Source organism: Narcine bancroftii, chromosome 11 (genome assembly GCF_036971445.1).
Source record: "Narcine bancroftii isolate sNarBan1 chromosome 11, sNarBan1.hap1, whole genome shotgun sequence".
Taxonomy (NCBI): Eukaryota; Metazoa; Chordata; class Chondrichthyes; order Torpediniformes; family Narcinidae; genus Narcine; species Narcine bancroftii.
In genome coordinates, this window is record NC_091479.1 from 9,739,489 (window position 1) to 9,765,212 (window position 25,724).

The 25,724-nt window shown below is 39.7% G+C and overlaps 1 protein-coding gene across 3 annotated transcripts in view; it reads left to right on the forward strand.

Annotated features, from left to right (window-relative positions):
• Positions 1-25,724, forward strand: part of LOC138745470 (tetraspanin-3-like) — a 437,564-nt gene that overhangs the window by 213,389 nt on the left and 198,451 nt on the right. For all 3 annotated transcript variants that reach the window (XM_069902530.1, XM_069902529.1, XM_069902532.1), the window contains exons 11-12: positions 22,731-22,831; positions 24,939-25,070. In XM_069902530.1, coding sequence (XP_069758631.1) covers positions 22,731-22,831; positions 24,939-25,070 — 233 coding nt within the window. The remainder of the gene's footprint in view (positions 1-22,730; positions 22,832-24,938; positions 25,071-25,724) is intronic.

The following is a 25,724-nucleotide window of genomic DNA, read 5'->3' on the forward strand; positions in this document are numbered from 1 at the left end:
CTAAGGCTATCCTAATGAATTTTCTTTGCACTTTATCCAATTTGAGGCCTAATTCCTTACTTCTTATGTTACTTAGAAGAAATATCTCTTTTTTTGGTATGTTATTTTTTGTAATTTTATTTAATATCTGATTTAATTCTTCCCAAAACGTATTTACTTTCGTACATGCCCAAGTTGCATGTAATGTTGTTCCCATTTCCTCCTTACAGAGAAAACATCTATCCGATAATGTTGAATCACATTCTTTTAACTTTTGAGGCGTGATATATACCCTGTGTAACCAATTATACTGTATTATGCATAATTTTGTGTTTATTATGTTCTTCATAGTTCCAGAACATAACTTTTCCCATACTTCATTTTTTATCTTTGTGTTTAGATCCTTTTCCCACTTCTGCTTGGGTTTATAGTTTATTTCATTTTCCTTATCTTGCAGCTTAATGTACAAGTTGGTTAAAATCTTTTATTTATCATTGTGTCTGAAATCACATATTCAAAGCTGCTTCCTTCAGGTAATCTTAAGCTGTTTCCCAATTTATCCTTTAAATAAGCTTTCAATTGATGATATGCAAACACTGTACCGTGAGTTATTCCATATTTGTACTTCAACTGTTCAAATGTTAATATTATTTCCCAAAAAACAATTTTCTATTCTTTTCTCCCCCATTCTCTTAAGGAAAGATTGTCTATTGTAAAAGGGATTAGCAGATTTTGCATCAATAGTAATTTTGGTATTTGGTAATTCATTTTTTTCCTCTCTAAGTGGATCTTCTTCCATGTATTAAGTAAATGACGCAGTACTGGTGAATTTTTATATTGCACTTGCTTTTCATTCCACTTATAAAGTATATGTTCCGGTATCTTCTCCCCTATTTTATCTAGTGCTATCTTAGTCCAGTCTGATTTTTCCCTTGTCTGGTAAAAATCTGATAAATACCTTAATTGTGCGGCTCTATAGTATTTTCTAAAATTTGGTAGCTATCTTGGTTGTACCTCTCTGTGAATTTATCTAACGCTACCCTCGGTTTCCCCCCTTTCCACAAGAATTTCCTTATTATTCTCTTTAGTTCATTAAAGAATTTTTCTGTTAAAGGAATTGGTAACGTTTGAAATAAGTATTGTATCCTTGGGAACACGTTCATTTTAATGCAGTTTACCCTCCCTATCAACATTAGCGGTAATTCTTTCCAATGTTCTAAGTCTTCCTGCAATTTCTTTATTAGAGGCTGATAATTTAGTTTGCACATGCGGCTTAAGTTATTATCTAACCTGATACCTACGTATCGGATTGCTTGGGTTTGCCATTTAAACGGTGATTTTTAAAAAAATTCTGTATAATCCGCATTACTCACTGGCATCGCTTCACTTTTATTTGTGTTGATCTTGTACCCCGATATTTCTCCATATTCCTTCAATTTCTTATGTAATTCAACCCCAACCAACCAATTTTCCCTTGTAACCGCTGCAACCGTGTCTGCCTGTCCCGCATCGGACTTGTCAGCCACAAACGAGCCTGCAGCTGACATGGACATTACCCCACCATAAATCTTCATCCGCCAAGCCAAGCCAAAGAGGTGATGATGTCATCTGCAAATAAGCTGATTTTATACTCCTTATCCTTTATTTTTATCCCTTTTATTTTATTTTCTTATCAATTCTACCAATGGTTCTATTGCTAAGTCAAACAATGAGGGGGATAGTGGACATCTCTGTCTAGTTGACCTACTTAATTTAAAGTGACTCGATACATATCCCATATACTGCTACCTTCGCCAACGGTCCATTATACAATGCTTTATTCCAATTTATATATTTTTCTGGAAGATTAAACTTCTGTAATACCTTAAATAAGTAGTTCCACTCTACTCTGTCAAAGGCTTTTCTGCGTCTAGAGCAACAGCCACTGTTGGCTTCTTATTTCCTTGAACTGCGTGAATTAGATTAATAAGTTTACAGACATTATCCACTATTTGTCTTTTCTTAATAAATCCAGGTTCACAATCGGCCAATCTGTTTGGTAATAATTTTGCTATTATCTTATAGTCTGAGTTAAGTAGAGATATTGGTCTATATGATGCTGGTGTTAATGGATCCTTCCCCGTCTTTGGTATTACTGTAATTATTGCTGTCTTACATGAATCTGGCAAGTTTTATGTTTCTTCTATGTGGTTCATTACTTCCAGGGGAGGAGGAATTAATAACTCTAAATATTCTATAAAATTCTATTGGAAATCCATCCTCTCCTGGTGTTTTATTGTTCGGCAGCTTTTTTTAATATATCCTGTACTTCCTCTATTACAAATGGTTTTATTAGTTTGATTTGTTCCTCTTCTTGCAATATTCGGCAGTTCAGTTTTAGCTAAAATTTCCATTAAAGTTTTCATTAATCTCTGTTGGGTTATATGTAATTTGTTTGTCCTTTTTTCTTGATGCCAGTATCGTTCTTTTAGCTTGTTCTATTTTAAGTTGCCAGGCTAATATTTATGTGTTTTTTCTCCCAGTTCGTAATATTTTTGCTTTGTTTTTATTATGTTCTTCACCAATTTTTTTTCCACTAATTCTCTCCTTTTTGTTATATCATCCCTTTTTACTAATTCCTTTTCTGTACTTACTATCTCCCTTTCCAACTGCTCTGTTTCCCGATTGTAGTCCTTTTTCATCTTAGTTACATAACTTATTATCTGCCCTCTAATGAAGGCTTTCATTGCGTCCCATAATATAAATTTGTCTTTCACTGATCCTGTGTTTATTTCAAAATATGTTTTAATTTGGCATTCAATAAACTCCCTAAATTCCTGTCTTTTAAGTAGCATGGAGTTACCCTCCATCTATATGATCTTGGTGGGATGTCCTCCAGTTCTATTGCTAATAACAGGGGTGAATGATCTGATAGTAGTCGAGCTTTATATTCAGTTTTCCTAACTCTCCCTTGAATATGAGCTGACAACAAAAACATATCAATCCTTGAGTAAGTTTTGTGCCTACTCAAATAATCTGAAAATTCCTTCTCTCTTGGGTGTTGCCTCCTCCATATATCCATAAGTTTCATTTCCTGCATTGATTGAACCATAAATTTGGCTACTTTATTCTTTTTAACTTGTCTTTTGTCCAGTTTTATCCAACATTGGATCCAAATTAAGGTTAAATTCCCCTCCTATCAATATATTTCCTTGTGTGTCTGCAATCTTCAAAAAAATATCCTGCATAAACCTTTGATCCTCCTCGTTAGGCGCATATATATTGTGCAAATTCTAAAATTCTGTGTATATCTGACACTTTAACATTGCATATCTCCCTGCCGGATCTATTTTTTCCTCCTCTATTTTGATTGGTACATTTTTGTTAACTAATATGGCTGCACCTCTAGCTTTTGAATTATAGGATGCTGCCATTACGTGTCCTACCCAGTCTCTCTTTAGTTTGTTATGTTCCACTTCAATTAGATGCATTTCCTGCACAAATGCTATATCTATTTTTTCCTTCTTCAATAAATTTAGTAGCCTCTTCCTTTTAATTTGGTTATGTATTCCATTAATGTTTATAGTCATATAGTTCAACAAGGCCATCTTATATCTTGCATACACCTTTTTTCCACTTCTTCACCACCTCCATCTCCCTTTACCCCATTTTCATCTCTTAGTTTTCTCTTATTACACTTAATTTACAACAACACATTTAAGACCTAATGTACCCCCGCAGTTCCCACATCCACTAATACCTTAACCACAAAAGTTCCCCCCCTTTTTGAGTTGCTCCATATCCTTTGCCGGGCAACCACAACTCCCCTTTTCATTTGGATTGCGATCTTATTCGCAGTGTCAACTGATTTTACAGTGACGGTTATTCCCCCTCTACCCAGCCCTCTCCAGAAAACACTATTTTTAACACATATAGCAAAACTCTCTCTCTTTTTATCCCCCCTTACTCCCTTTCCTTCTCTTTTCCCTCTTTAGTTCTTTACACATACATTGTTTTTACATCTTTATATATGCTTTATCGCCGTTCTTCATTCTTTTTACATCTCTTCATCTCCTCCTGTCCTGTAAACGTTCTGCGAATTCTTGCGCTTTCTCTGGATCTGAGCACAGTCTGTTTTACTCCCCAGGTATAAATATTTTAAGCACGGCTGGATGTCTTAATATGAATTTGTAACCTTTTTTCCATAAAGTTGATTTTGCTGTATTAAATTCCTTCCTCCTCTTTAAGAGTTCAAAACTTGTGTCTGGGTAAAAAAAAATATTTTTTGACCCTTGTTTTCCAATGGTTTATTATCTTCTCTAATTTTGTTCCTTGCCCGCTCCAGTATATTTTCTCTTGTCGTGTATCTCAAAAATTTTACTAAGATGGATCTTGGTTTTTGATGTATCTGCAGTTTTGGAGCTAGCGCTCTGTGTGCCCTTTCTATTTCCATTTCTTCCTGCATTTCTGTCGTTCCCAGGACCTTCGGGATCCATCCTTTTATAAATTCCTTCATATCTGTGCCTTCTTCACCCTCCTTCAGGCCCACTATTTTTATGTTGTTTCGCCTACTATAATTTTCCAACATTTCAATTTTCTGAGATAACAACTCTTGTGTCTCTTTAATTTTTCTATCACTTCTTCTAATTTTCCTCTTAAGTCGTTTACTTCCATTTCTACAGCCGTTTTCTGCTCTTCCACATTCTCTACTCTTTTCCCTATTTCTGTCATTACCAGTTCTAACCTTTGGATTTTATCTTCTGTTCTTTTAATTGCACTAAATTCTAATGACAACATTTCTTTTAGTGAACTCATTTGTTCTTCAAAAAAGACTTTATCTATATTCTGTTCATCAGTTTTACCATCTATTTCTCTTTGTCCATTTGTTTTACCTTCTATTTCTCTGTGAAGATCTTGGTCTTCTTCTTCCTCTTCTGTGTCTGTACCTGTGTTTGTGTCTTCTTCTCTTTGTATCTATGTCTCTTCTGTTTTTCCTGATGAGTTGCTTGTATCTCTTTTTCGGGTCTCTTCTTGCTGGTCCTCCCCTCCTGGGCTGCTCGTCTGTTGAGCTTCCTGACGTTGATCTTCTTGTCGTTCGTCCCTCTGTCTATCTCTCTCGTCTGTTCATCGCTCCCTCTTCTGCTGCCTTTCTCATCCTCCAGCTAAGTGCCTTGGTGTCGGGGGTCCCTCAGCTATTCGCTCTGTGACAGCCCGCTCCTCTGCTGAGCTCCCCTCCCACCGGTGTCCTCTTTCTCCTTTGATTGCGCAGTTGCGCACTTTTGTTTTGCTCAGAGAGCCATTTTTGTAGTCCACCGCCTGGTGGGTCGCGACTCTGCAGGGCAGGCACTGACCTAGAGGGTTGAGTGCTCCTCGCCACCCCAGCGTCCTGTTCCTTCGTGCAGGTAAGGCCTTCTTCTTTCTTCTCTGGTGACTTTTCTACTTTTTTTTTCCAGTTGTTTTTACTTTCTCCTTCTTGGAAGCCATCTTCTTTCTCTTCTCTGTATCTTTATCTTCTATTTCTTATATTTTATTTTTGTTCTGCTTTGCTTTTTCCTAACTTTTTTCCTATTTTCCTGGAGAGGGCTGGTTTTCCTGACTGACCACTACTCCATCACATGACTCCTTTTGACCAACTCCTTCTTGACAACAAAATCCATTAATACAATGTTCATCTTCTGATTTGTGTACATGCAAGCTTCTTCATTCATCCTGTCATCTATTACCTGTTTCGTCTCACCCATGGCACTGATGTCAATATCAAAGTAGCTTGAGATCCATGGCTATGATACCAGGTGGACAGTAAGAAGATAGTCCAACATTTGAAGGGGCTAAAATGAATCATCTATTGGGATATGATCCTGTCCAGAGTTTCAATGAGAGAGAATTTTGGGAACTTTGATGATAACTCCATAATTTTTTCAGATTCTTATGGATGATGTGTCTGGGAAATTGGGGGAGGCAAATTATATCATTAGTCAGGAGCTGGGGAGAGTAGATTGGAGGCAGCTATTATTGGGAATGTCCACATCTGACATGTGGGAGTTGTTTAACGTTCAGCTCTCTCAAATTCAGGACTGGCATCTTCCAATAAGGTAGAAAGACAATGATTGTAAGGCTTTGGAACCTTAAATGATGAGTGATGCTATAAATTTAGTCGAGAACGGAAATATATGCAAGGCTTAGGAAGCTGACATCAGACAGGGACCTTAAAGAATACAGGAAGGAACTTAAATAGGAATCGCGAAGGCCAATAGGGGCCACAAAAGTCTTTTGATGTGTAGCAGTAAGGAAAATCCCAAGTCACATTGTGCATATATTTAAAAACAAGAGGGAGGACAAGGTGATGTAGGACACCTTTGGGACAAAGGAGAGAATTGGTGCTTGGAGCCAGAGTTACTAATTTAGCAAGTTACTAAATTGATACTTTTCCTTGGTATTCACCAAAGAGAGGGACATGGAGATCAGGCAGATATGCTGATATTCCAGGACATGTTGATTTGAATGTTGATAAGAACATTGTTCCCAGAGCCTGATAAGGTATAACATAGGTTATTGAAAGAGGGAGGAAAGGAGATTGCTGGGTCCTTACTGCAGGGCAGATCATGTCTTAGAAGCAATTTTTTCAATTTCACTTTTTAATTTAGACTGGTAACCCTTCCGGCCCATTCAGCCTAAATAGACCAATTAACCTACAATCCCTGTGTGATTTTTGAAGAGTGGGATAAAACTGGAGTAAACCTATGGGGAGAACGTGCAAACTCCTTATAGGCAGCAGAGAATTTAGGAATGGGTCACTAGCGCTGTAATAGTTTTTTTTTGAGGAGTTGCTGAACATGGTTGATAAGGGTAGGGCAATGGATGTTATCAACGTGAGCTTCAGAAATGCATTTAACAAGGTCTTGTAATCCAGAAGCTTGAGGCAGATGGGATCAGTAGATATTTGGTAGACTGAATTCAAAATTGGCTTGGACATAGTAGGCAGAATAATGGCAGAGGGCGTTTTCTCTGATGAGAGGTCTGTGGCCAGTGGTACTGTGATCTCTTGTGCACATGTACATTGTTAATGTATACATTGCACATTATCGTGTTCCTGTATTTAGTTAGTTCCATTCATTTAGTTAGTGCGTATCCCTCCACTGCCATCAATTCAACCCTCACCTACTTCCCCTCTATTTTATGCTCATCTGCCCTGGCCCCCTCTACCCCCAGTTGCAACAAACATAAAATCCCTCTCATCCTTACCTACCACCCCACCAGCCTCCACATCCAACACATTATCCATCGGAATTTCTGACACTTGCTGCAGGATCCCACCATCAGGCACATTTTTCCCTCTCCTCCCCTCTTGGCCTTCCGCAGGGACTGCTCCCTCTACGATTCCCTCGTGCACTCATCCCCTCCCTACCCATTGCAGCCTCGGCACCTTCCCATGTGCCCTCAGGAGGTGCAACACTTGCACCCACATTTCCTCCCTCACCACTGTCCAGGGCCCCAAACAGGCATTTTTCACATGAAGCAAAACTTCACTTATACATCCAGAGGACTTATTTACTGCATCCGGTGCACCTTTTGTGGCATTCTCTACATTAGGGAGACCGGTCACAGACTGGGAGATCGCTTTGCTTAGCACCTCCGCTCTGTTTGCAACCACAGAGACCTCCCAGTGGCCAACATCTCAATTCTGGGTCACACTCCCATGCTTGCATGTCTGTCCATGTCCTTGTGTACTCCCCAACTTGACCACCCACAGATTGGAGGAACAGCACCTTATTTTCCGTCTGGGCACTCTCCAGCCACATGGCATGAACATCAACGTTACTGTTCCCCCCCCCCCCCCCCCACCCCGTTCCTGTTTTTCCAGTTCTTTCACCTATCCAGCCCTACCATCACCCCCTCTCCCTTGTTGCTGCTGTCCTCTCCCTCCTTTCTTCATCTATCCTGTCCTGCCTTTGCCAACTTTTGTTCAGTTACTTGCCGGCATTTTCTTTTTGATGACTGGCTCAAGCCCAAAATGTCAATTTGCCTTTGCTACATAAGGGACACTTTGACCTGCTGAACTTCTCCAGCTTTTTGTGTTTTTACTTCAACCTTCACAATATTTATTGCCTTTTGCCTGCATTGAGTGTTGTAGATGTCCTTCATGGTAAGAAGAGAGCCCCCCCCCCATTTTCCACTGACTTCACTATCCTCTGCGGGGTCTCACAGTCCGAGGTAGTATAGCTTCCAAACCAGCCGGTGATGCAGTTGCACAAGGTGTTCTCAATACATCCTCTATAGAATGTAGTGAGGATGGAGGGTGGGAGATGAACTTTGCTCAGCCTTCATAAGAAGTAGAGGCACTGCTGGGCTTTCTTGGCTATGAAGCTGGTGTTAATGGACCAGAATGAGATTCTCCGCCAAGCACACTCCAAGGAACTTGATACTCTTAACGACCTCAACGGTCAAGCCGAACACTGTTAACTAGCAACTGTTAACTGTTAACTAGTTAACTAATTGTTAACTAGAATGAGAACAACAACGGGAACTTGTTGGAATGACTACAAACAGTCCACATGCTGTTCATCAAATTGAACATTTGTGCTATGGAGTAACAAAAAATCCTCAATTACTTTCCAGCAGTTCTGATGGTTGGGTGGCAAGATACCATTTTTATGCATGTGTTTCATTGCTGGTGTGAATTTCCCATGCTTGCTATAAATTATGCACGTATGTTTTATTGTCAGTGCAACTTTCCCATGCACGTATGTGTTTTATTCCCGCTACCACTTACCCACTCTCGCTATAAACTCTGTGTGTGTGTGTGTGTGTGTGTGTGTGTGTGTGTGTGTGTGTGTGTGTGTGTGTGTGTGTGTGTGTGTGTGTGTGTGTGTGTGTGTGTATTATCCTTGTTACCATTTTCCCTCGCCTGTCTTTTGTAAATAAAATTATTTGCCTCAAAACTGTGTTCAGAGTCCTTGCCTTTGACGCCCATCAATTCTGTTTACTTACTCATAACACCTCCTCCCCTACCCCAAACCCAGAGAATGAGGGGTTGGAGCAAGGTGTGGGTAATCTCCTTGTAGAACAAAGCATTCACTGCCAGTGAGTACATAATACGTCACTCAGGGCATCACCGCTGGAGGTTGGGCTCCCCTTTGTCATACCAGGTTGATGATGAGAAAGGGCACAAGGAATCAGTTTTTTTTGGACCAGTGTGAACGGCCCTACCGGTATTTTAAAATAGGTCATCCACACTCCAATATAGTGGGTTGCCAATGTGAAAAGGCCTTTAGGCTGACTAACAAGCCCAGCCCACCCATCCAGTTATATCACCGGACACTCGGTCGCGCCATGAAAACGGGGGACACCAACAAGAAGATGCTGCTACAGGCGCAGTAAATGTAGGAGAGGCCATTTGCAGTGACCTCCTGTCTGGCAAGCTAGACAGTGGCCACACGCTGATCACTACACCGAGAAAGGAGAGGTGATGTATTACGTGTGCACTTTCCCTGACTGAGCAGGACATCTGGACCAGACCTCACCCGCCCCCTTTATTGAAGAGCGTATACAAGTCAAATAAGTACATGGCATGTAATTCAACCTTTTAAACTGGTGTTCCAGTTTCAATGCTAAATTACTTCAGGCAGTAAACAGATGCTACTCCAACCTGGGGGTCTGTCCAAAGTTATGTGCAAACTGAAGCATCACTTCCTCACTTTTGAATTTGAATCCCTTTGAGATATAGGCCACCATTCCATTAGCCTCTTTGATGACTTCCCGCGCTAGCCTTTAGTGCTTTTTTTTTGCATGAGCACCCAAATCTTGTGATGTTGCCCACACAACCTGTAATATCTGCATTAAAAATATTCTGATTTGCCTCTGTCAGATTCCAAGGGGATGATAATGTATTTCCTATATTGAGTGCCTCAGAACCATAATTTTGCCAAGTCATTCCATTTGTCTGTATCCTTTCCGAACCTCCTGCTCCCATCCAAACAACTTGCTGTGCTTTTATGGAAGCTATTTGAAAACACATCCTTTATCTGGCATTAATATCTATGGTTACTGCTGACAACACCTTATCCTTTCTGATTGTCTCCTCCCCCTCTAATTCCTATTAATACATACTCTATGCATATTCATGAATTTGTGACATAGATTTTTATGTTAAAAATAACAATGCTTTTTGAAGTGAGTATATGGAGTTTTATTTTGTATCAAAATAAAGAAAACTGAAACAAAGGATAAACTTCTCAATGCTGTGTGTGATACAGAAGTAATTGAAGCGGAGGAAATATTAACAGAAATAAATTATAGAAAAGGGTTATAGAGTTAGGAACAGCACAGGAAAATGCTACTGGGACTCCTTCAAATGCAGGGGATAAACTTTAACACCGTTTACAACACGGAAACGGGCCATTTAGTGGAAATAATTTGTATCTAATTTGAGATGAGATTAACTTGTGTAGATAACCAGAGTTTAAAAAGTATGATGAAAGCCAAAAAACTATCAGAGACGATCTCATGAAACGATCAAAGTTTCTGCAAACACATGTACATGTTTAAAAGATGAAAAAAAAATATAGAGGTCCTCTTGAAATCCTAATACTGAGGACCTTGTAGAAAAAGAAAGAAAACAGTATCATAAAAGTGAACGATTGCCTTGGTTTCTACAGAATCATAGTTTCTGAACCAAATAAGGAAATAGTTATAAAAACGAGCAATGACATATGATTATCTTGTCTTTTTGTCAGCATGTCAATGTCAAAAACTATGGCTACCATCAGTACTGTCTTCTTTTTCTTTGGCTTGGCTTCGCGGACGAAGATTTATGGAGGGATATGTCCACGTCTGCTGCAGGCTCGTTGGTGACTGACAAGTCCGATGCGGGACAGGCAGACACGGTTGCAAGGGAAAATTGGTTGGTTGGGTGTTGGGTTTTTCCTCCTTTGTCTTTTGTCAGTGAGGTGGGCTCTGCGGTCTTCTTCAAAGGAGGTTGCTGCCCGCCGAACTGTGAGGCGCCAAGATGCATGGTTGGAGGCGAGATCAGCCCACTGGCGGTGGTCAATGGGGCAGGCACCAAGAGATTTCTTTAAGCAGTCCTTGTACCTCTTCTTTGGTGCACCTCTGTCTCGGTGGCCAGTGGAGAGCTCGCCATAGAACACGATCTTGGGAAGGCGATGATCCTCCATTCTGGAGACGTGACCCACCCAGCGCAGTTGGGTCTTCAGCAGCGTGGATTCGATGCTTGCCACCTCGAGTACTTCGATGTTGGTGATGAAGTCATTCCCATGAATGTTGAGGATGGAGCGGAGACAGCGCTGATGGAAGCGTTCTAGGAGCCGTACGTAGGTGATGCCGTTAGAGGACCCATGATTCGGAGCCGAACAGGAGCGTGGGTATGACAACGGCTCTGTACACGCTGATCTTTGTGTGTTTCTTCAGGTGGTTGTTTTTCCAGACTCTTTTGTGTAGTCTTCCAAAGGCGCTATTTGCCTTGGCGAGTCTGTTGTCTATCTCTTTGTCGATCCTTGCATCTGATGAAATGGTGCAGCCGAGGTAGGTAAACTCAGCCATCAGTACTGTATTTTACAAAGAAACTGTACCTGAAGTGGGTTGCTGTATCATTTTAACATAATCTGGGTGCATGTTACTTGTGCTGTACATTATGTTATGAATGAGGCTGCTGTTTCTCTTGTAGTCACAGTACATTTCCAAGGAAAGAAATGAAAAGAGAGCTCAATTTTCTAGGTAAAAGAATGTCATCGTGGATGATAATTTGTCTGAAAGTTGTACTCGAGTGTTGCTTCTGTGTGGCAGGCCTGACCTTCAAACACAAGAAAACCTGTCTCAACAGTGGAGTTTATTTCAGCAAGAAACTTGCTCACTCAGCTCATAAAGACTCCTTTCTTGTCGGCGTCTTCTCATGCAGCAGAACTTTCCACTGTTTCAGCATCACAGGGTATATCTTCTGCACTGGCTGCTGGAGGTGAGGCAGAGAGAGGTATTGATGTCCAGGACCCTTGGGTCCTGTGCACTGGTATTGTATGTCAGCAGGACAAAGGGTTGGCGCCAAACATCCTGCTGTATGAGCCAGTAACGAGAATTAATTACAAACCAATCGAATCCGTTGCAGCCAATTGGTAAACTAATTGGTAATTTTAGCTGTTCGTCTATACTTCGTTATCTGCCTGTCTATATCGGTGTTTTCAGATCCACTTTTGTTCTCTGCTCTCCTCCTTGATAAAATGGCCTTCATCACTGCAAGGGACAAGATGTGCACCAATGAGGACAGGGGGCACTCCAGCTGCTTGTCTTATTTGTATTCCCTTGTTCATCTAACGGGCTTTAGGCTATGGGTGCTTGGAGCTGATTAGGACTGATAACACAGAGCAGAATAAAATACTGCAATGCTGCATTTTCTCTGATTGTTAAAGAATGCTTTTTTAGATCATTTTTTAATTTTCACACTGTGAACCATATCAACCATTATTTACGAACGTTTCTCATTAAATATACACCGTGGCATTCCCCCCTCCCCTCCCTCCACCCTTCCCACCGCCCTCCAAAACCAATAAATATTCAACATATACAGTACCATAAAACAATGTCTTCACACAAAGGAGAAACAGACAATAAAAATGTCATCTACTTTTGCACATTGAATCAAATAGTTTGGTTGTCTTATCATTTTAGGGGGTGGAGGTCCGAGGCAAGCCCTCTGTTATGTTCCATGTCTGGTTCCAAAATTTGTTCAGACAATGTGACTTTATTTTTTCCAATGGAATACATTTATTCATTTCCATGTACCATTGCCATATTCTCAGGCTCTCTTCCATTTTCCAAGTTGACATTATACATTTTTTTGCTACTGCTAAGGCTATCATAATGAATCTTTTTTGCGCTTTATCCAATTTGAGGCCTATTTCTTTACTACTTGTGTTTCTTAAAAGAAAGATCTCTGGTGTTTTGTAATTTTATTTAATATCTGATTTAGTTCTTCCCAAAACGTTATCAATTTTATACATTGCATTTATTGTTGTTCCCGTTTCCTTCTTACAGCTATTTGATAATGTGGATCCCATTCTTTTAATTTTTGAGGAGTGACATATACCCTGTGTAACCAATTATACTGTATCGTGCGTAACCTTGTGTTTATTGTATTCTTCATAGTTCCAGAACATAACTTTTCCCATGTTTCATTTTTTATCTTGATTGTTGAAGAATGCTTCAGAATAAAAAGTAAATGGGTGGATTTTTTCTCTAGTGTTTTTTGGGAATGGGAGGAGTGAACTACTTGCAACATTGACCCTGATTAGTCGAAGCCAGGGGTGGCCAAACTTGCTCCAGCAGCAGTAAACTTCAGATATTTGAGAGCTGCAGGATGAAAAAATAATACCTGCACATTTCAAATCTTGCATTCATGTTTTGTTACAAATGTTTAATAATGTAAATATTAAGAAATGCATGTATGTAATAATTAATCATGTAGTTAGTTTTTAAACTGCTAATTTGTATTAGTTTCAATAACCAAAAAGTACACATACACTGTACTTATATTTTCCAAATCCTGATTGATTTTCTGTGGAAATCTCTGCCCAGGGAAACTGTGGAGCCTGTCTCATTGGATATATATATATTTTTTTATTTTTCACTCTATAAACCACATTGATCAAGATACATACATTTTCCCTCTTGAACATATACAGTGTCGTTTTCTCCCCCCTCCCTACCTCCCCTCCCATTCATTTAAAGTTCAGAATCTAAGATACAATAAAACCCGTCAAACAATGTTGTCACTCAATAAAAACAAACAAGAAATTCCACTGAGTCAGTTCTTTTCATTCTCTTCTCCTTCTGTCATTTTAGGTGGTAGATGTCCCCGGTAGGTTTTCTCTATTATGTTTCATGTATGGCTCCCATATTTGTTCAAATATTGTAATATTATTTCTTAAATTATATGTTATTTTTTCTAATGGAATACATTTATTCATTTCTATATACCATTGTTGTATTTTCAAATTATCTTCCAATTTCCAGGTTGACATAATACATTTTTTTGCTACGGCTAGAGCTATCTTAACAAATCTTTTTTGTGCATCCTCCAAATCAATTCCAAATTCTTTGTTTTTTATGTTACTTAGGAGGAAGATCTCTGGATTTTTTGGTATATTGTTTTCTGTAATTTTATTTAATATCTGGTTTAGATCTTCCCAAAATTTTTCCACTTTCTCACATGTCCATATTGCATGAATTGTTGTTCCCGTTTCCTTTTTGCAGCGAAAACATCTGTCAGATACTGTTGGGTCCCATTTATTTAACTTTTGAGGTGTAATATATAGCCTGTGTATCCATTTATATTGTATCATACGTAACCTCGTCTCATTGGATATATTTAAGATACAGTAAAATAGATTTTTACATCGTAAGGGAATTCAGGGTTACGGCGGAAAGGCGGAGCTGGGTCCACGACCACTTCAGCTGTGTTCTCACTGTATGTGGGAGCAAGCATGGCGGGCCATATGGACGACTCCTGCTCCGGTTTCTGACGTGTTGTCTTTGTGAATTCTACTGCCACCGGTCTCTGCACCATTGCAACAACCTCAGTCGATGCACGATGTGGGAAACAACCCAGTGCAAAGCTGTCTCACGGCAGGTTGAGGCCAGCGGATCCACAATTCTGCTCTTCCTTGTCCCACTCTCAACTCCCCAGTCGTTTGTGAGATGAGGGGAGTGGCTGCTGGTATGGAGCGGTCTAACCACCGCGCAGCATGGTCCTGGCTCTTTATCCAGTGGGGCCACAGCTTGCCCGTGGGCACTTTCAGGACCTGCTCCAGCTCTGTCCTGACGGCATCTGGATGAGGTCCTCTTTAGGGACCCTCTCCAGTCTCTCCTCCCCGTCTCTGTCATCTTGCTTCCTCCCTGCTGGAGTACTTGGACAGACGCCCTGCCTCTGGATCAGGCCATGCCGCATAGGAGTTCCCCTGGCCCAGCCCCGGCTTTCTGACTCTGCAGCTGCTCCTTGCAGAGGACCCTCTGCTTTGTCTGACCCTCCTACCGCACACCCCACCTTGACAAATCTCTGCCATGGTGTGGCCTGTCCTGAGCGAGGAGAACCTCACGCCAGCGTGCATTGCTCGCTCTGCCGATCCTCTGAGGGGCCTTTCCTCCAGTGCCCACGCTTCCTTCTCCTTGTCATGCAACCCGGGCTGCGACCATCCTGTGACCTCTTGGTCTAGCTGGAAGGTTTTGGAGTGTCCCGGGGCGACCTCAGGAGCACTGGTATCTTGACAACATTGTCTGACTGGTTTAATGTATCCTAGATTGTATACCTTAAATGGATGAGAGGGGGGTGGTGGGGGGGGTGGGTTGGGAGGAGGGGGGGGGAGAAAATGTCACTGTATATGTGTGAAAAGGAAAAAGTGTGTATCATGACTAATGTGATTTATGGTGTGAAAAATAAAAAATTTAAAAAAAAAAGGAGCACTGGTATCTCCTCCAGCTGACATTATTTCCACAAGCTACACATTACATGTCAAAGAACTGCACGTGGCTCGCAAGCTGTGGTTTGGCCACCTTGGTCTAAGCTCTCCACGTTATTTAAGGGAGTGAACATTGGAGAAGCGAACCTGGACTGGAAGCCATAGATAACCTTATGTACACTATCCTTTGGAACCTTTCAATATTGAACCATAATGTGCTCATAACAAAAAAAAGTTGAGCTGAAGAATATTAAAATTTAAATTTTATTTGGATATCTATATTGCATTATGATGCAAAATCTTAGTTTATCTTAGCTGCGAAAGGCTTCAACCATGTTCCAGGTTATCAGGACATCCTGGTATGTTGACGTTACTGAGAGAAAGTTGCTGTTTGAGGAGTGCATCTTTTTCAAAATGTTGACCTGGGATTAAATCTACTTGTGAGGTAAGGTAGAAGTTCGAAAATCCAGACTGCTTAGGGTTTGGGTTGGTTTGGATTTTTCCGGATTCTCGGGCAGAACTATTAAAATTCAAATTAAGGAGGAGTAAAGAAGGGATGAACAGGTACATTTTGATTGTTTATTCATGAGCAAATACAGCATTCTTTATTTATCAAAACGAGCAGTTTTAAAGAAAAATAAAGTCAACCCTTGGCAAAAAGCATGGTCGCTTGTTGCTCCTGTGCATCTATGGTGCTTGTACATGGACATCACAAAAGCCTCCTACATTTAAAAAGTTGGATAGTTTTTGATTCCCAAGTGGTCCGGATTCTCAGGTGGTCTGGATTTCTGGCATCTGAACTTTTTGGACTTTTATTGCAAACTAATCCATTGAGCATCATCTTCGGCTCACTCTCTCCAGACAAAAGGAGTGTCTGTGGGCGTTTTCAAGGACCCAAGAAATATGTCTAATAGGATATCTGGAACAGTCTTTGTTTCAATTCTGCACCCTCAATCAACAGTGTTTTCTGACTGACGTCACTCACAAAATGCTGGAGGAACTCGGCAGGCCAGGCAACATCCACAGAAAGCAATAGGCAGTAAATGTTTCAGGCTCAAAACCCTTTAAGAAACGTGCACACGCCAGAATAAAAGGGGGGGGGGGGGGGGGGAGGAGAAAGAGCAAATTTTGACAGGTGATGTATATATATAGGTGGAGGATGGAGGAGAAGCAAGAAAGAAGAGGCAGAGGGCTGAGAAAGATGTTCTCTGCTAGGAGGAAGGAAAATAAGGCGCAGGTTACGGGCAGGTAGAGAGGCTGGGAGAGGGGAAGAGAACCAGAGGCCCATGACCCTCTGGTGCCTTCACAGTGTTTTTTCATGTGGGTCTTTAAAAGTGTTACATAAAATATTTTAAATTAAATAAAGATGTGTTTCTTATAGACCTGACTTGAAAATATTGCTCAGTCATTGCCATGGCCATGGCATATTCGGCTGGAAGCCAGGTGAGCCTTGGAGCACCTCTCTTCTCACCTCTCTCCGTTTGGACAGACTAAGAACAGAATTCTGCACTTCGCCTTTCACCCCATCAGGCCCTTGCATTTCACTGATCATCTTGTGTAATCTCTGCCATTTCCAATAAGAATCCACCACACTCACCATTCCCTTCCTCACCTCGCCCATTTTAGAATTTCCAAGGGCTACCTTTCTTCATGATCAACTGCTCCACCCTTGCATTCCACCAACCTCTCTCCTTCTGGTACTTTTCCAGACAACTGCCGGATTTGCAGTACACATTATTTCACATTTTCCCCTCTCATCATATAGGGACGTGAACAGTTTTTCTTCCAGTTAAAGTAGCAATTTACTGAAACTGGTATACTGCATTTGGGGTTCACAATGCAGCTTCCTATGCATTGGAGAAACTAACACAGATTGGATAATAATTAAAACCTGAAAGCCTGCAGACACCGTGGTTGAAGTAAACAGATTGGATAATGGCTTTGCGGAGCAGGAAAGGTGAATTCTGTGTACTGACACTGATCTTCAAGTTATCTGTTTCTAATTCTTAATCTCAGTCCCATTCTAACCTCTGAATTCAAATTTGGCAGAGATGGACAGGTATTTCATTAATCCAGGCATCAAAGGTTCAGCAAGAAGGCCAGGGAGTGGGGCTGAGTGGGAGGATGGATAGAATGGCAGAGGAGATTGGCCCACATCATCTATTATCATGAAAAACTCATCTTCTTTTTGAATGCGTTGTAACATTCAGAAGTCACAAATGAATTCTACAACTTCAGGTAACCAGCTTTTTTTTTGGTCCTGTTTATATCCGTACTAGCAGGTCATCCTTCTGTGATTCTTTCTGTCTCAGTTTGGACAGTGCACAATCCTGCTGTTGGGATTACATAACAGACAAGAAATCTGGTTTCACCCTACTTCTTCGCTCTGTCCAATCACAACTCTCTCTTCTGCTTGAGGAAACCCAATATGTTTTGCTCTGGCCCTGTCCTGACAAAAGATTTTACACCTGAATCATTAATTCTGTTTGCTTTCCACATGTGCCACCAGACCTGCGATGAGTTTGAAGCTATTCCTGTTTTTATTTGTTTCAACTGAAGACGTATGCAATAGGTTTTTGTATTGCAATGTATTATCCATTCTGAACCATAATGTTAATAAAATACTTTCACTTGTGCATTGACTTTAATGGATTGGGTTCAATTCTCCAATATAAAAAAACCAGTCTACCCATTAATTTTAATGTACATCTTCAAGGTACAGATATTAATTCAAAGTATGCATCTTCCTATTGATAAATTCAATAACTTGGGAGTTATTTTGAAATTGTTTCATTTATTGCGAGGATTTATTGTTCAATTGTCTACAGCCTCATTGGTGAGAGTGATTTTAAAAAATATATATATATATATTCAGGGGACAAATGAGAGACTGCAGATACTGGAATTTTTAAAAAAAAGCAAGCTGGTGGAGGAACTCAATGGGTCAAGCAGCTTCAGTGGAAGAAATAGAACGGACATCTCCTGCAGGAGCACTCCATCAAAAGTGAGAGTGTCTCTGCACTCTGTCTTCATGTCCTGTTCCTGACCCAGATGTTGACTGTTCTTTTTCTCCCACTTCTTGCTTGACCTGCTGAGTTTCTCCACTGGATTTTGTTTTGTGTTCATTTTAGTGCTATCAAAATTGTATTGTCATGTTGGAAACAAATTTTGTACAACTCTAGAATAAGTGAGCATTGAGCATTTTTTTCAGAATTTGTGAAGGTGGCAGCTTGCTAAGAGTTTTGGGTGTCAACCTTTTCCTCAGGTGCACAAACAAGATGTGGGCTTTTTTTCTTTTTACTCATGCCTTGACGAAGGGCTCAGGCCCGATGCTGCGTGGCCTGCTGAGCTTTTCCAGCACTTTTGTGTATGGCGCAGACTTCTACAGGATTCTTGTGTGGTGAGAGCAAAGGTGAATCCTGTCATTTCTCTTTTGATATTGTTGCATTGACTTTAGGACAGGAAACATGAGTGGCATTGATTTCTGCCGTTAATTGACAGAAGCCAAAGACAAGATAGTTATGCGCAAATATCAGATATTAAAATTGTGGTGTGAGAAAGGATAGTTGAAAAATGTATCTGAATTATCTCCAGAAACATGTAGTAAACATGGAAAAGATTTGTGAACAGCAAAAACAAGTATAATTATTTTGAAGTCGTTCATATCCAGCATCCGAACAAGAACAGATTACAGTTGGCTGCTATTTAAATTCACACCAAAGATTTTTAGGTTGTTCCTGAATAGCAACAGCTGTCCAGTTTATTTCATTTTTGGAACCATTTAGGAAAAGTTGCCGCAAGATGTATAATCACAACTTTGGAGAAAAATGGAAATTCAAATCACTTTTATTTGAGTTAAGCAATAGGATTTGAATTTGAGAATTTGCATGGTTGTTCAAGAGCTATTTTGAGGGTATTTTTGAGCTGACATTCAACGTGTTGAGCCGTGTCATGTTTATCAGCAGCTGTGAATTTGTTTTCTTAGTTGTGCCAGTTTTAAACAAATCCTGTGGAGTAAATCCAGATGGCTACCACTGGGGGCATCAATCACTCATTTGAAATAAAATAAATTACCAAATACGAAAACTAATATTGACGCAAAATAAGCTACTCCCTTTTACAATAGACAACCTTGCCTTTAGAAAATGGGAAAAAAAAGGGATTAAAAGAATAGAAAATTGTTTTTCAGGAAGTAGATTCTTATCCTTTGAACAAATGAGAGATAAGTACAATATAACTGGAGATACAGCGCTGGCATATTACCAACTGAGATCCTACTTGAAAGATAAATTAGGAAGCAACTTGAGTTTACCAGAGGGAAGTAACCTTGAATATGTGATTACAGATACAATGTTAATCAAAAGATTTATAAAAAATATGTATATTAAACTGCAAGAAAAGGAAAATGAGGAAACAAATGGTAAAACTAAACAAAAATGGGAACAAGATTTAAATATAAAGATAAAAAAGGAAACATGGGAGAAGTTATGCTCTGGAACGATGAGAAATACAATAAATACGAGGCTGCGTATGATACAATATAATTGGTTACACAGACTATACATTACACCGCAAAAGTTAAATAAATGGGACCCAACAGTATCTGATAGATGTTTTCGATGTAAAAAAGAAAGGGGAACAACAATTCATGCAATCTGGACATGTGAGAGAGTAGAAAAATTTTGGGATGATCTCAATCAGATATTAAATAAAATAACAGAAAACAATATACCAAAGAATCCAGAGATCTTTCTCCTAAGTAACATAAAAAATAAAGAATTTGGAATTGACTTGGAAGATGCACAAAAAAGATTTGTCAAGATAGCCCTAGCCGTAGCAAAAAAATGTATTATGTCAACCTGGAAATTGGAAGATAATTTGAAAATGCAACAATGGTATATAGAAATGAATAAATGTATTCCATTAGAAAAAATAACATATAGTTTAAGAAATAATATTGAAATATTCGAACAAGTATGGGAGCCTTACATTAAATACAATAGCGAAAACCTACCGGGAACAAACATTACCTAAGTTGATGGAAGGAGAAGAAAAGAAAAGAATGGACTCAGTAGAATTTCTGGTGTATTTTTGTTGAATGACAACATTGTCTAACTGAATTAATGCAACCTAGATTGTATACCTAAAATGGATGAGAGGGGGGGGGTGGGGGGTGGCTTGGGAGGAGGGAGGGGGGAGGGAGAAAAAGTCACTGTAAATGTGTGGAAAAGAAAAAGTGTATATCATGGCTATTGTGATTTATGGTGTGAAAAATAAAAAATTAAAAAAAAATCACTCATTTGTAACTATAAGAAAACAGGTTGGAATGAAAAGTAAACATACAGTAGTGGGCCCGATTCAATGTGCTGGAAAAAATTCAAAATCGGATCTTCCTTTCATATTATTGTTGCCCCCTGCGATTAATACAATGAGCACCATACTGCTGCAAGCCTCAAAACAATCTCTGGATGTCATTTTTCAGTTGTTTGCTTATTGGAAGGACAAAATTAGCATTTTAAAAGGATTCCCTTTTTTGTGGGTATATGGAAGATGCTGTCAGATGAAATGGTAGAGATAGATAACATTTAAGAGATATTTAGGCAGGTATACGGATAGTAAAGATGGGCTGAATGCAGGCAAATGGGACTAGTTTGGGTACGCAACATGGTCAGCCTGGGAAAAGTTGAGCCAAAGAGCCTGTGTCCATGCTGTAAAGTATCTAGTGTGAAAGCAAAATCAGCTCAATGCCGGCGTCAGATGACGTCATCTCACACCAGAGATTGACGGCCTCGACCCCTAGTATAATCCCTGGGTTCTGCAGAGGCCGGCGTTGCAAGTGTGAAATGGACAATTGCATGGTGGGATTGAAATTACCCAGGTCTTTGCGTGAGTACAGCAAGGTGAAGGAAGAGAAGATTAAAATGAAGGTATAAACTTAACCATGGGAAAGTTGCAGCAGGGGGGAGGGAGAGAGAGAGGAAATAAATAGCAATAGCGGACAATTTTTAAACAGCGTGGGAAAGTTGGTCGTGCTATAGTGCACAATTTATAAAGACCATGGGAAGAAGCATTGGCGGACCTGACTTCCCAGAATGCCGGGTGGCAGAGAAGCCCATCCATGAATGCACTGTACATATAGCCCTTTATCTGCCACCCAGCATTCTGGGAGAGCAGGTCCACCGTGGCTATAAACTGTACATGATAGCACTGCCAACTTTCCCACACGGTATAAATTGTACGAGATAGTGCTACCAACTTTACTACGCTATGTCAATAGTGCGCTGTAGTGCTACAAACTTTCCCTTGCTGTGTAAATTGTGCGCTAAAGCGCTACTAACTTTCCCACCCGATTTTAAAAAAAAATTATCTGCTATTGTTTTACAGTCCCTTATAAAGGTTTATATAGCAACAGGGGCTGAAGGACTCGTACTGTGCTGTACATAAAGCTTAATTATGTTATAATAAGGCATGATTCATTTTATTCAAATATAAGATCATAATGCATTGATCAGGATTTAGAACATGTCCACCATTGTTCAATTCATCAGGACGTAGAACAGTCCTAACCCCAGGGATGGCTCCTTGCAAGTGTGAAAGTGTTCAGAGACCCAGTTAGGAGTGGTCATGTGAAAAACCAAACCTCCATTCCTATCCCAGGACACTAAACAGCCAATTTAGTGGGTGGCATGTGTGAAAGGGGCTTGAGAACTTGCTCAGTATTTTTAGTATTTCCTCCTCTTATTTCAGATTTCAAAGTCTGCAGGTAAACAAGAGAGATCTGTTGTGGATTGCCGCAAAATGATAGAAATGGAATGAGTTCTGCCATGGGCGTCAATGGTGAAGAATGTTGTGTTGGAGTACATAGTCTGCAGTAATCGCAATTAGGAAAAGTTGGACCAAATGTATTTTAAGATCAAACACTGATTTTGTTTTTTTTGTGGGTGGGGGTCTGGATATTAAAGCCTTGAGTTAATCATTTTGGCGTGAACCCTACATAGCTCAGTAAAATTAAATTCATCATTTTGTGACTGGGTAGCATAACATTAAAATAAAGTGCTACTATTGTCTGTTACGGAGCTGCAGAACATTAAAAAAACCATTAAAATACACCAAGAAAAGTCTGTATTTTCAAGATTATAAATGACTTAATGATCCGAACGAGACACCCTGAACGTTCATGAGAAAAACAGCCACTTTTATGCGGCAACGTCGAGAGATGCTTTCCCTTGATGTATTCTAGTGTTATTTATATTTTGTGCTGGAGTGGGGAAGACCAGGAAACATGCAATGCCACTGCATTCTTTTTTTCAGGAGGTCCTGATGATGCTGGATAATTATGTCCGTGATTTCAAGGCATTGATCGATTGGCTTCAGCTGCAAGAAAAGTTGGAGAAAACAGATGCACAGAACAGGTAGAACTTCATTTTGGACATTAGACACCTGAAAGATCTTTAAAGAATGAACGATCTGTATCCTGTTAAATTTATGCCAATCCTAAATATTACTTTTGGAAGGATAGACAGTATGAATTATACAGTAGGATCCCCATTATCTGGCACCTGTGGGGATCATGGATGTCGGACATGTGAATTTTTCAGTTGATTGAAACTCATTCTTTCAGTGCCTAACTAATACACCTGCATTAAGAATATACCGTTCAAAAGATACTGCAGAATGTAATTTGGGAAAAAAAAAATCAGTATTGTAGTCTTTCATTCAAGTAACCGTGCTACCGTCATTATTAATCCCCGCTAATTTTAAATTTGCATATTTTTTACCTACTCTATATGCTGACATATAGGACCACCCAAAACTTAAAAATATCACCTCAAAATCAGGGGATGTTTTGTACGCTGGATCTAAAATCTGAACCTTGACAGCGAAGTCTCAATCCCGCTGCCATCTTTCCCCTCCCCCTCCAATCCTATTCCCATCTCACTGGCTTCAACTCAAGTCCTGGTTGGGCCCTCAGTGCCTCTTCCTCGCACTGACAACCTGGCTCACCTCCACCCAAATAGGGAGAGTGAAAAGAATGCTTGTACATTGAGGGGCATTGCTAAACTAGCAGTGGGGATTTTCCTGTATCTGGGATAAAGGCACTGAGAGAATTCCAATTTTCCTGTATCTGGGATAAAGGCACTGAAAGAATTCCAATTTTCCTGTATCTGGGATAAAGGCATTGAAAGAATTCCACAATGAAGCTACATCACATCTATACTAATCAGTTTTAATTTTTTTTTTTAAAGTGCCGATTGAAAGATATTTTTGCAAGCATCGTGACCTTTGCGTAGTATAAATGTAGCAGTGCAGATGACTTGAGTTAAAACACCAAAGAATAAATGGTGTTATTAGTATGTTCACACTTTGCTTTATGGATTCAGAAATTTATGGCGCAGATAGAAATCATTTGGTTGCAATTATCTGTAAGAATCTCAATACCCAGCTATTGGTCTGTAGACTTGTTGTTATTGCACATCAAATGCTCAGCCATGTACCACATTTGTAGGTTATTTTTGAATAAATATGGTTGCAGTTTTTCTACCGCCAGTTTAATACTTTTCCTTGAAACTATCTCATTGTTGAACTGCATCCAGTTGTGACACCAGCTGTAATATTTTGTTGGATAACATTTTTTTTTGATCCAGACTAATAGTTAAATTAGAAATTTTTATTAATTTCCACATATTTTCAACTTGAATAAAGGGGAGTTTAGACAGCTGTAGGGAAATTTGACTCTGTTGTATGGTTTATAAAATAAAAGCAAATTAGTTAAAAATTAGAAATGACAACACATCTTCATACATGTTTTAAACATGTGTTGAGAAGATATTTGTAATGGTGGCAGTAAATGGACGACCAGAAATTCACAACGGTAGGATTTTCAGCGTTTCGTTTATTGATGTTATCTACTCAGTGGATGCAATATATCTGTATGATGGACTGGAGTTGTTATTGTATAAAATTCGATTTATAGTGTTTACATACAATTTATAGAAAATAAATACAACTGTTCAATCCAAGCAATTTTTATTAGTGCTTAGCTTCCAGATGATCCTTTTCTAAACATACTTCATCTTTGCTTATGAGCTTCTTTCTTATTTAATAAGGAGCCAGATGCATCAACAAGTCCATTCTGTTCTCCACAACTATCTATCTCAAGAATTCATGATCATATTTATTAATCGCTAGTTTTAAATTTTGCAGTCCATCCTTTTGGATTCATTATTTGAAACTATTTCTGAAGGAAGAGCTCAGGCCTGAAACATCTGTAATGTATCTATAGCTGCTTTGGATGTTGCAAGATCAGCTGAGGTCCTCCAGCATTTCTGTGTTTTGATAACAATCACAGTGTCTGCTAGTCATGGTTTCCACCAGTTTCAGTTTTAGTATACCTTGGCGAATTTTTATTATTCCTTCTCTCTTGTCTCCATATTCTTATTGCACACGGACACTGCATGTATTCGGGTGACAGGTGCATCTTGAACCTTCAAGTTCTGGCTTTTGTTTTGCCTGTTGCAGACCCACATCTTTAGCTTGGGAAGTGAGGAAAATGTCACCAGGAAGACACGTTATGCCAAGTCCACCAGCAGATAGAATTTGCACCACCTCGAATGCTCGAAGAAGTTTAAATTTTGGAGCTCCTAATGCCATGTAAGCAACGTTTTTACCTCAGGTTTTGCTTTTTGCACGTTGAGAAATATTAAACGTGATACAGTACATCCTTCCCATGAAATACAAGTTAGTTATATTTCCAGGTCCAATGATGGATTCTTCAGAGTTTAGCTTGTATGGCATGCTGTAGTCTGTACATTCTATAGGGGCCGCACAGTTAGTGCTACGCTGTTAAAGCACCGGCGATCAGGGTTCGAATCCCACGCTGTCTGTAAGGAGTTTTTACGTTCTCCATATGTCTATGTGGGTTTTCCTCAGGGGCTCTGGTTTCCTCCCACCCTTCAAAAATGTACCGGGGGTGTAATTGAGTTAAGGGCCTGCTGTATATCTAAACTTTAGAAAAATTGTGAGTAAATTAACTATGTAACACTATTTTATTATGAGATCCCAGAGCAATTCATTTCTAATATTTTAAAATGTAATCGATGTAAGCTATTTAAAAGTTCCAGCCAATGCATATAATGTGATAAGCTTTTTGTCCCATCTGCTGAGAAAAGAATGTCAGCCAGGACATGAGAAGAATTTCCTCCTTTTCCAATTGCAATGTTATGTTGTAGCTTATTTGAACACACAAACCTGCCTTTTCTCTAAAAGTTTCTGGAATGGGGAGTCATTTAGATTTTGGTTTCAGTA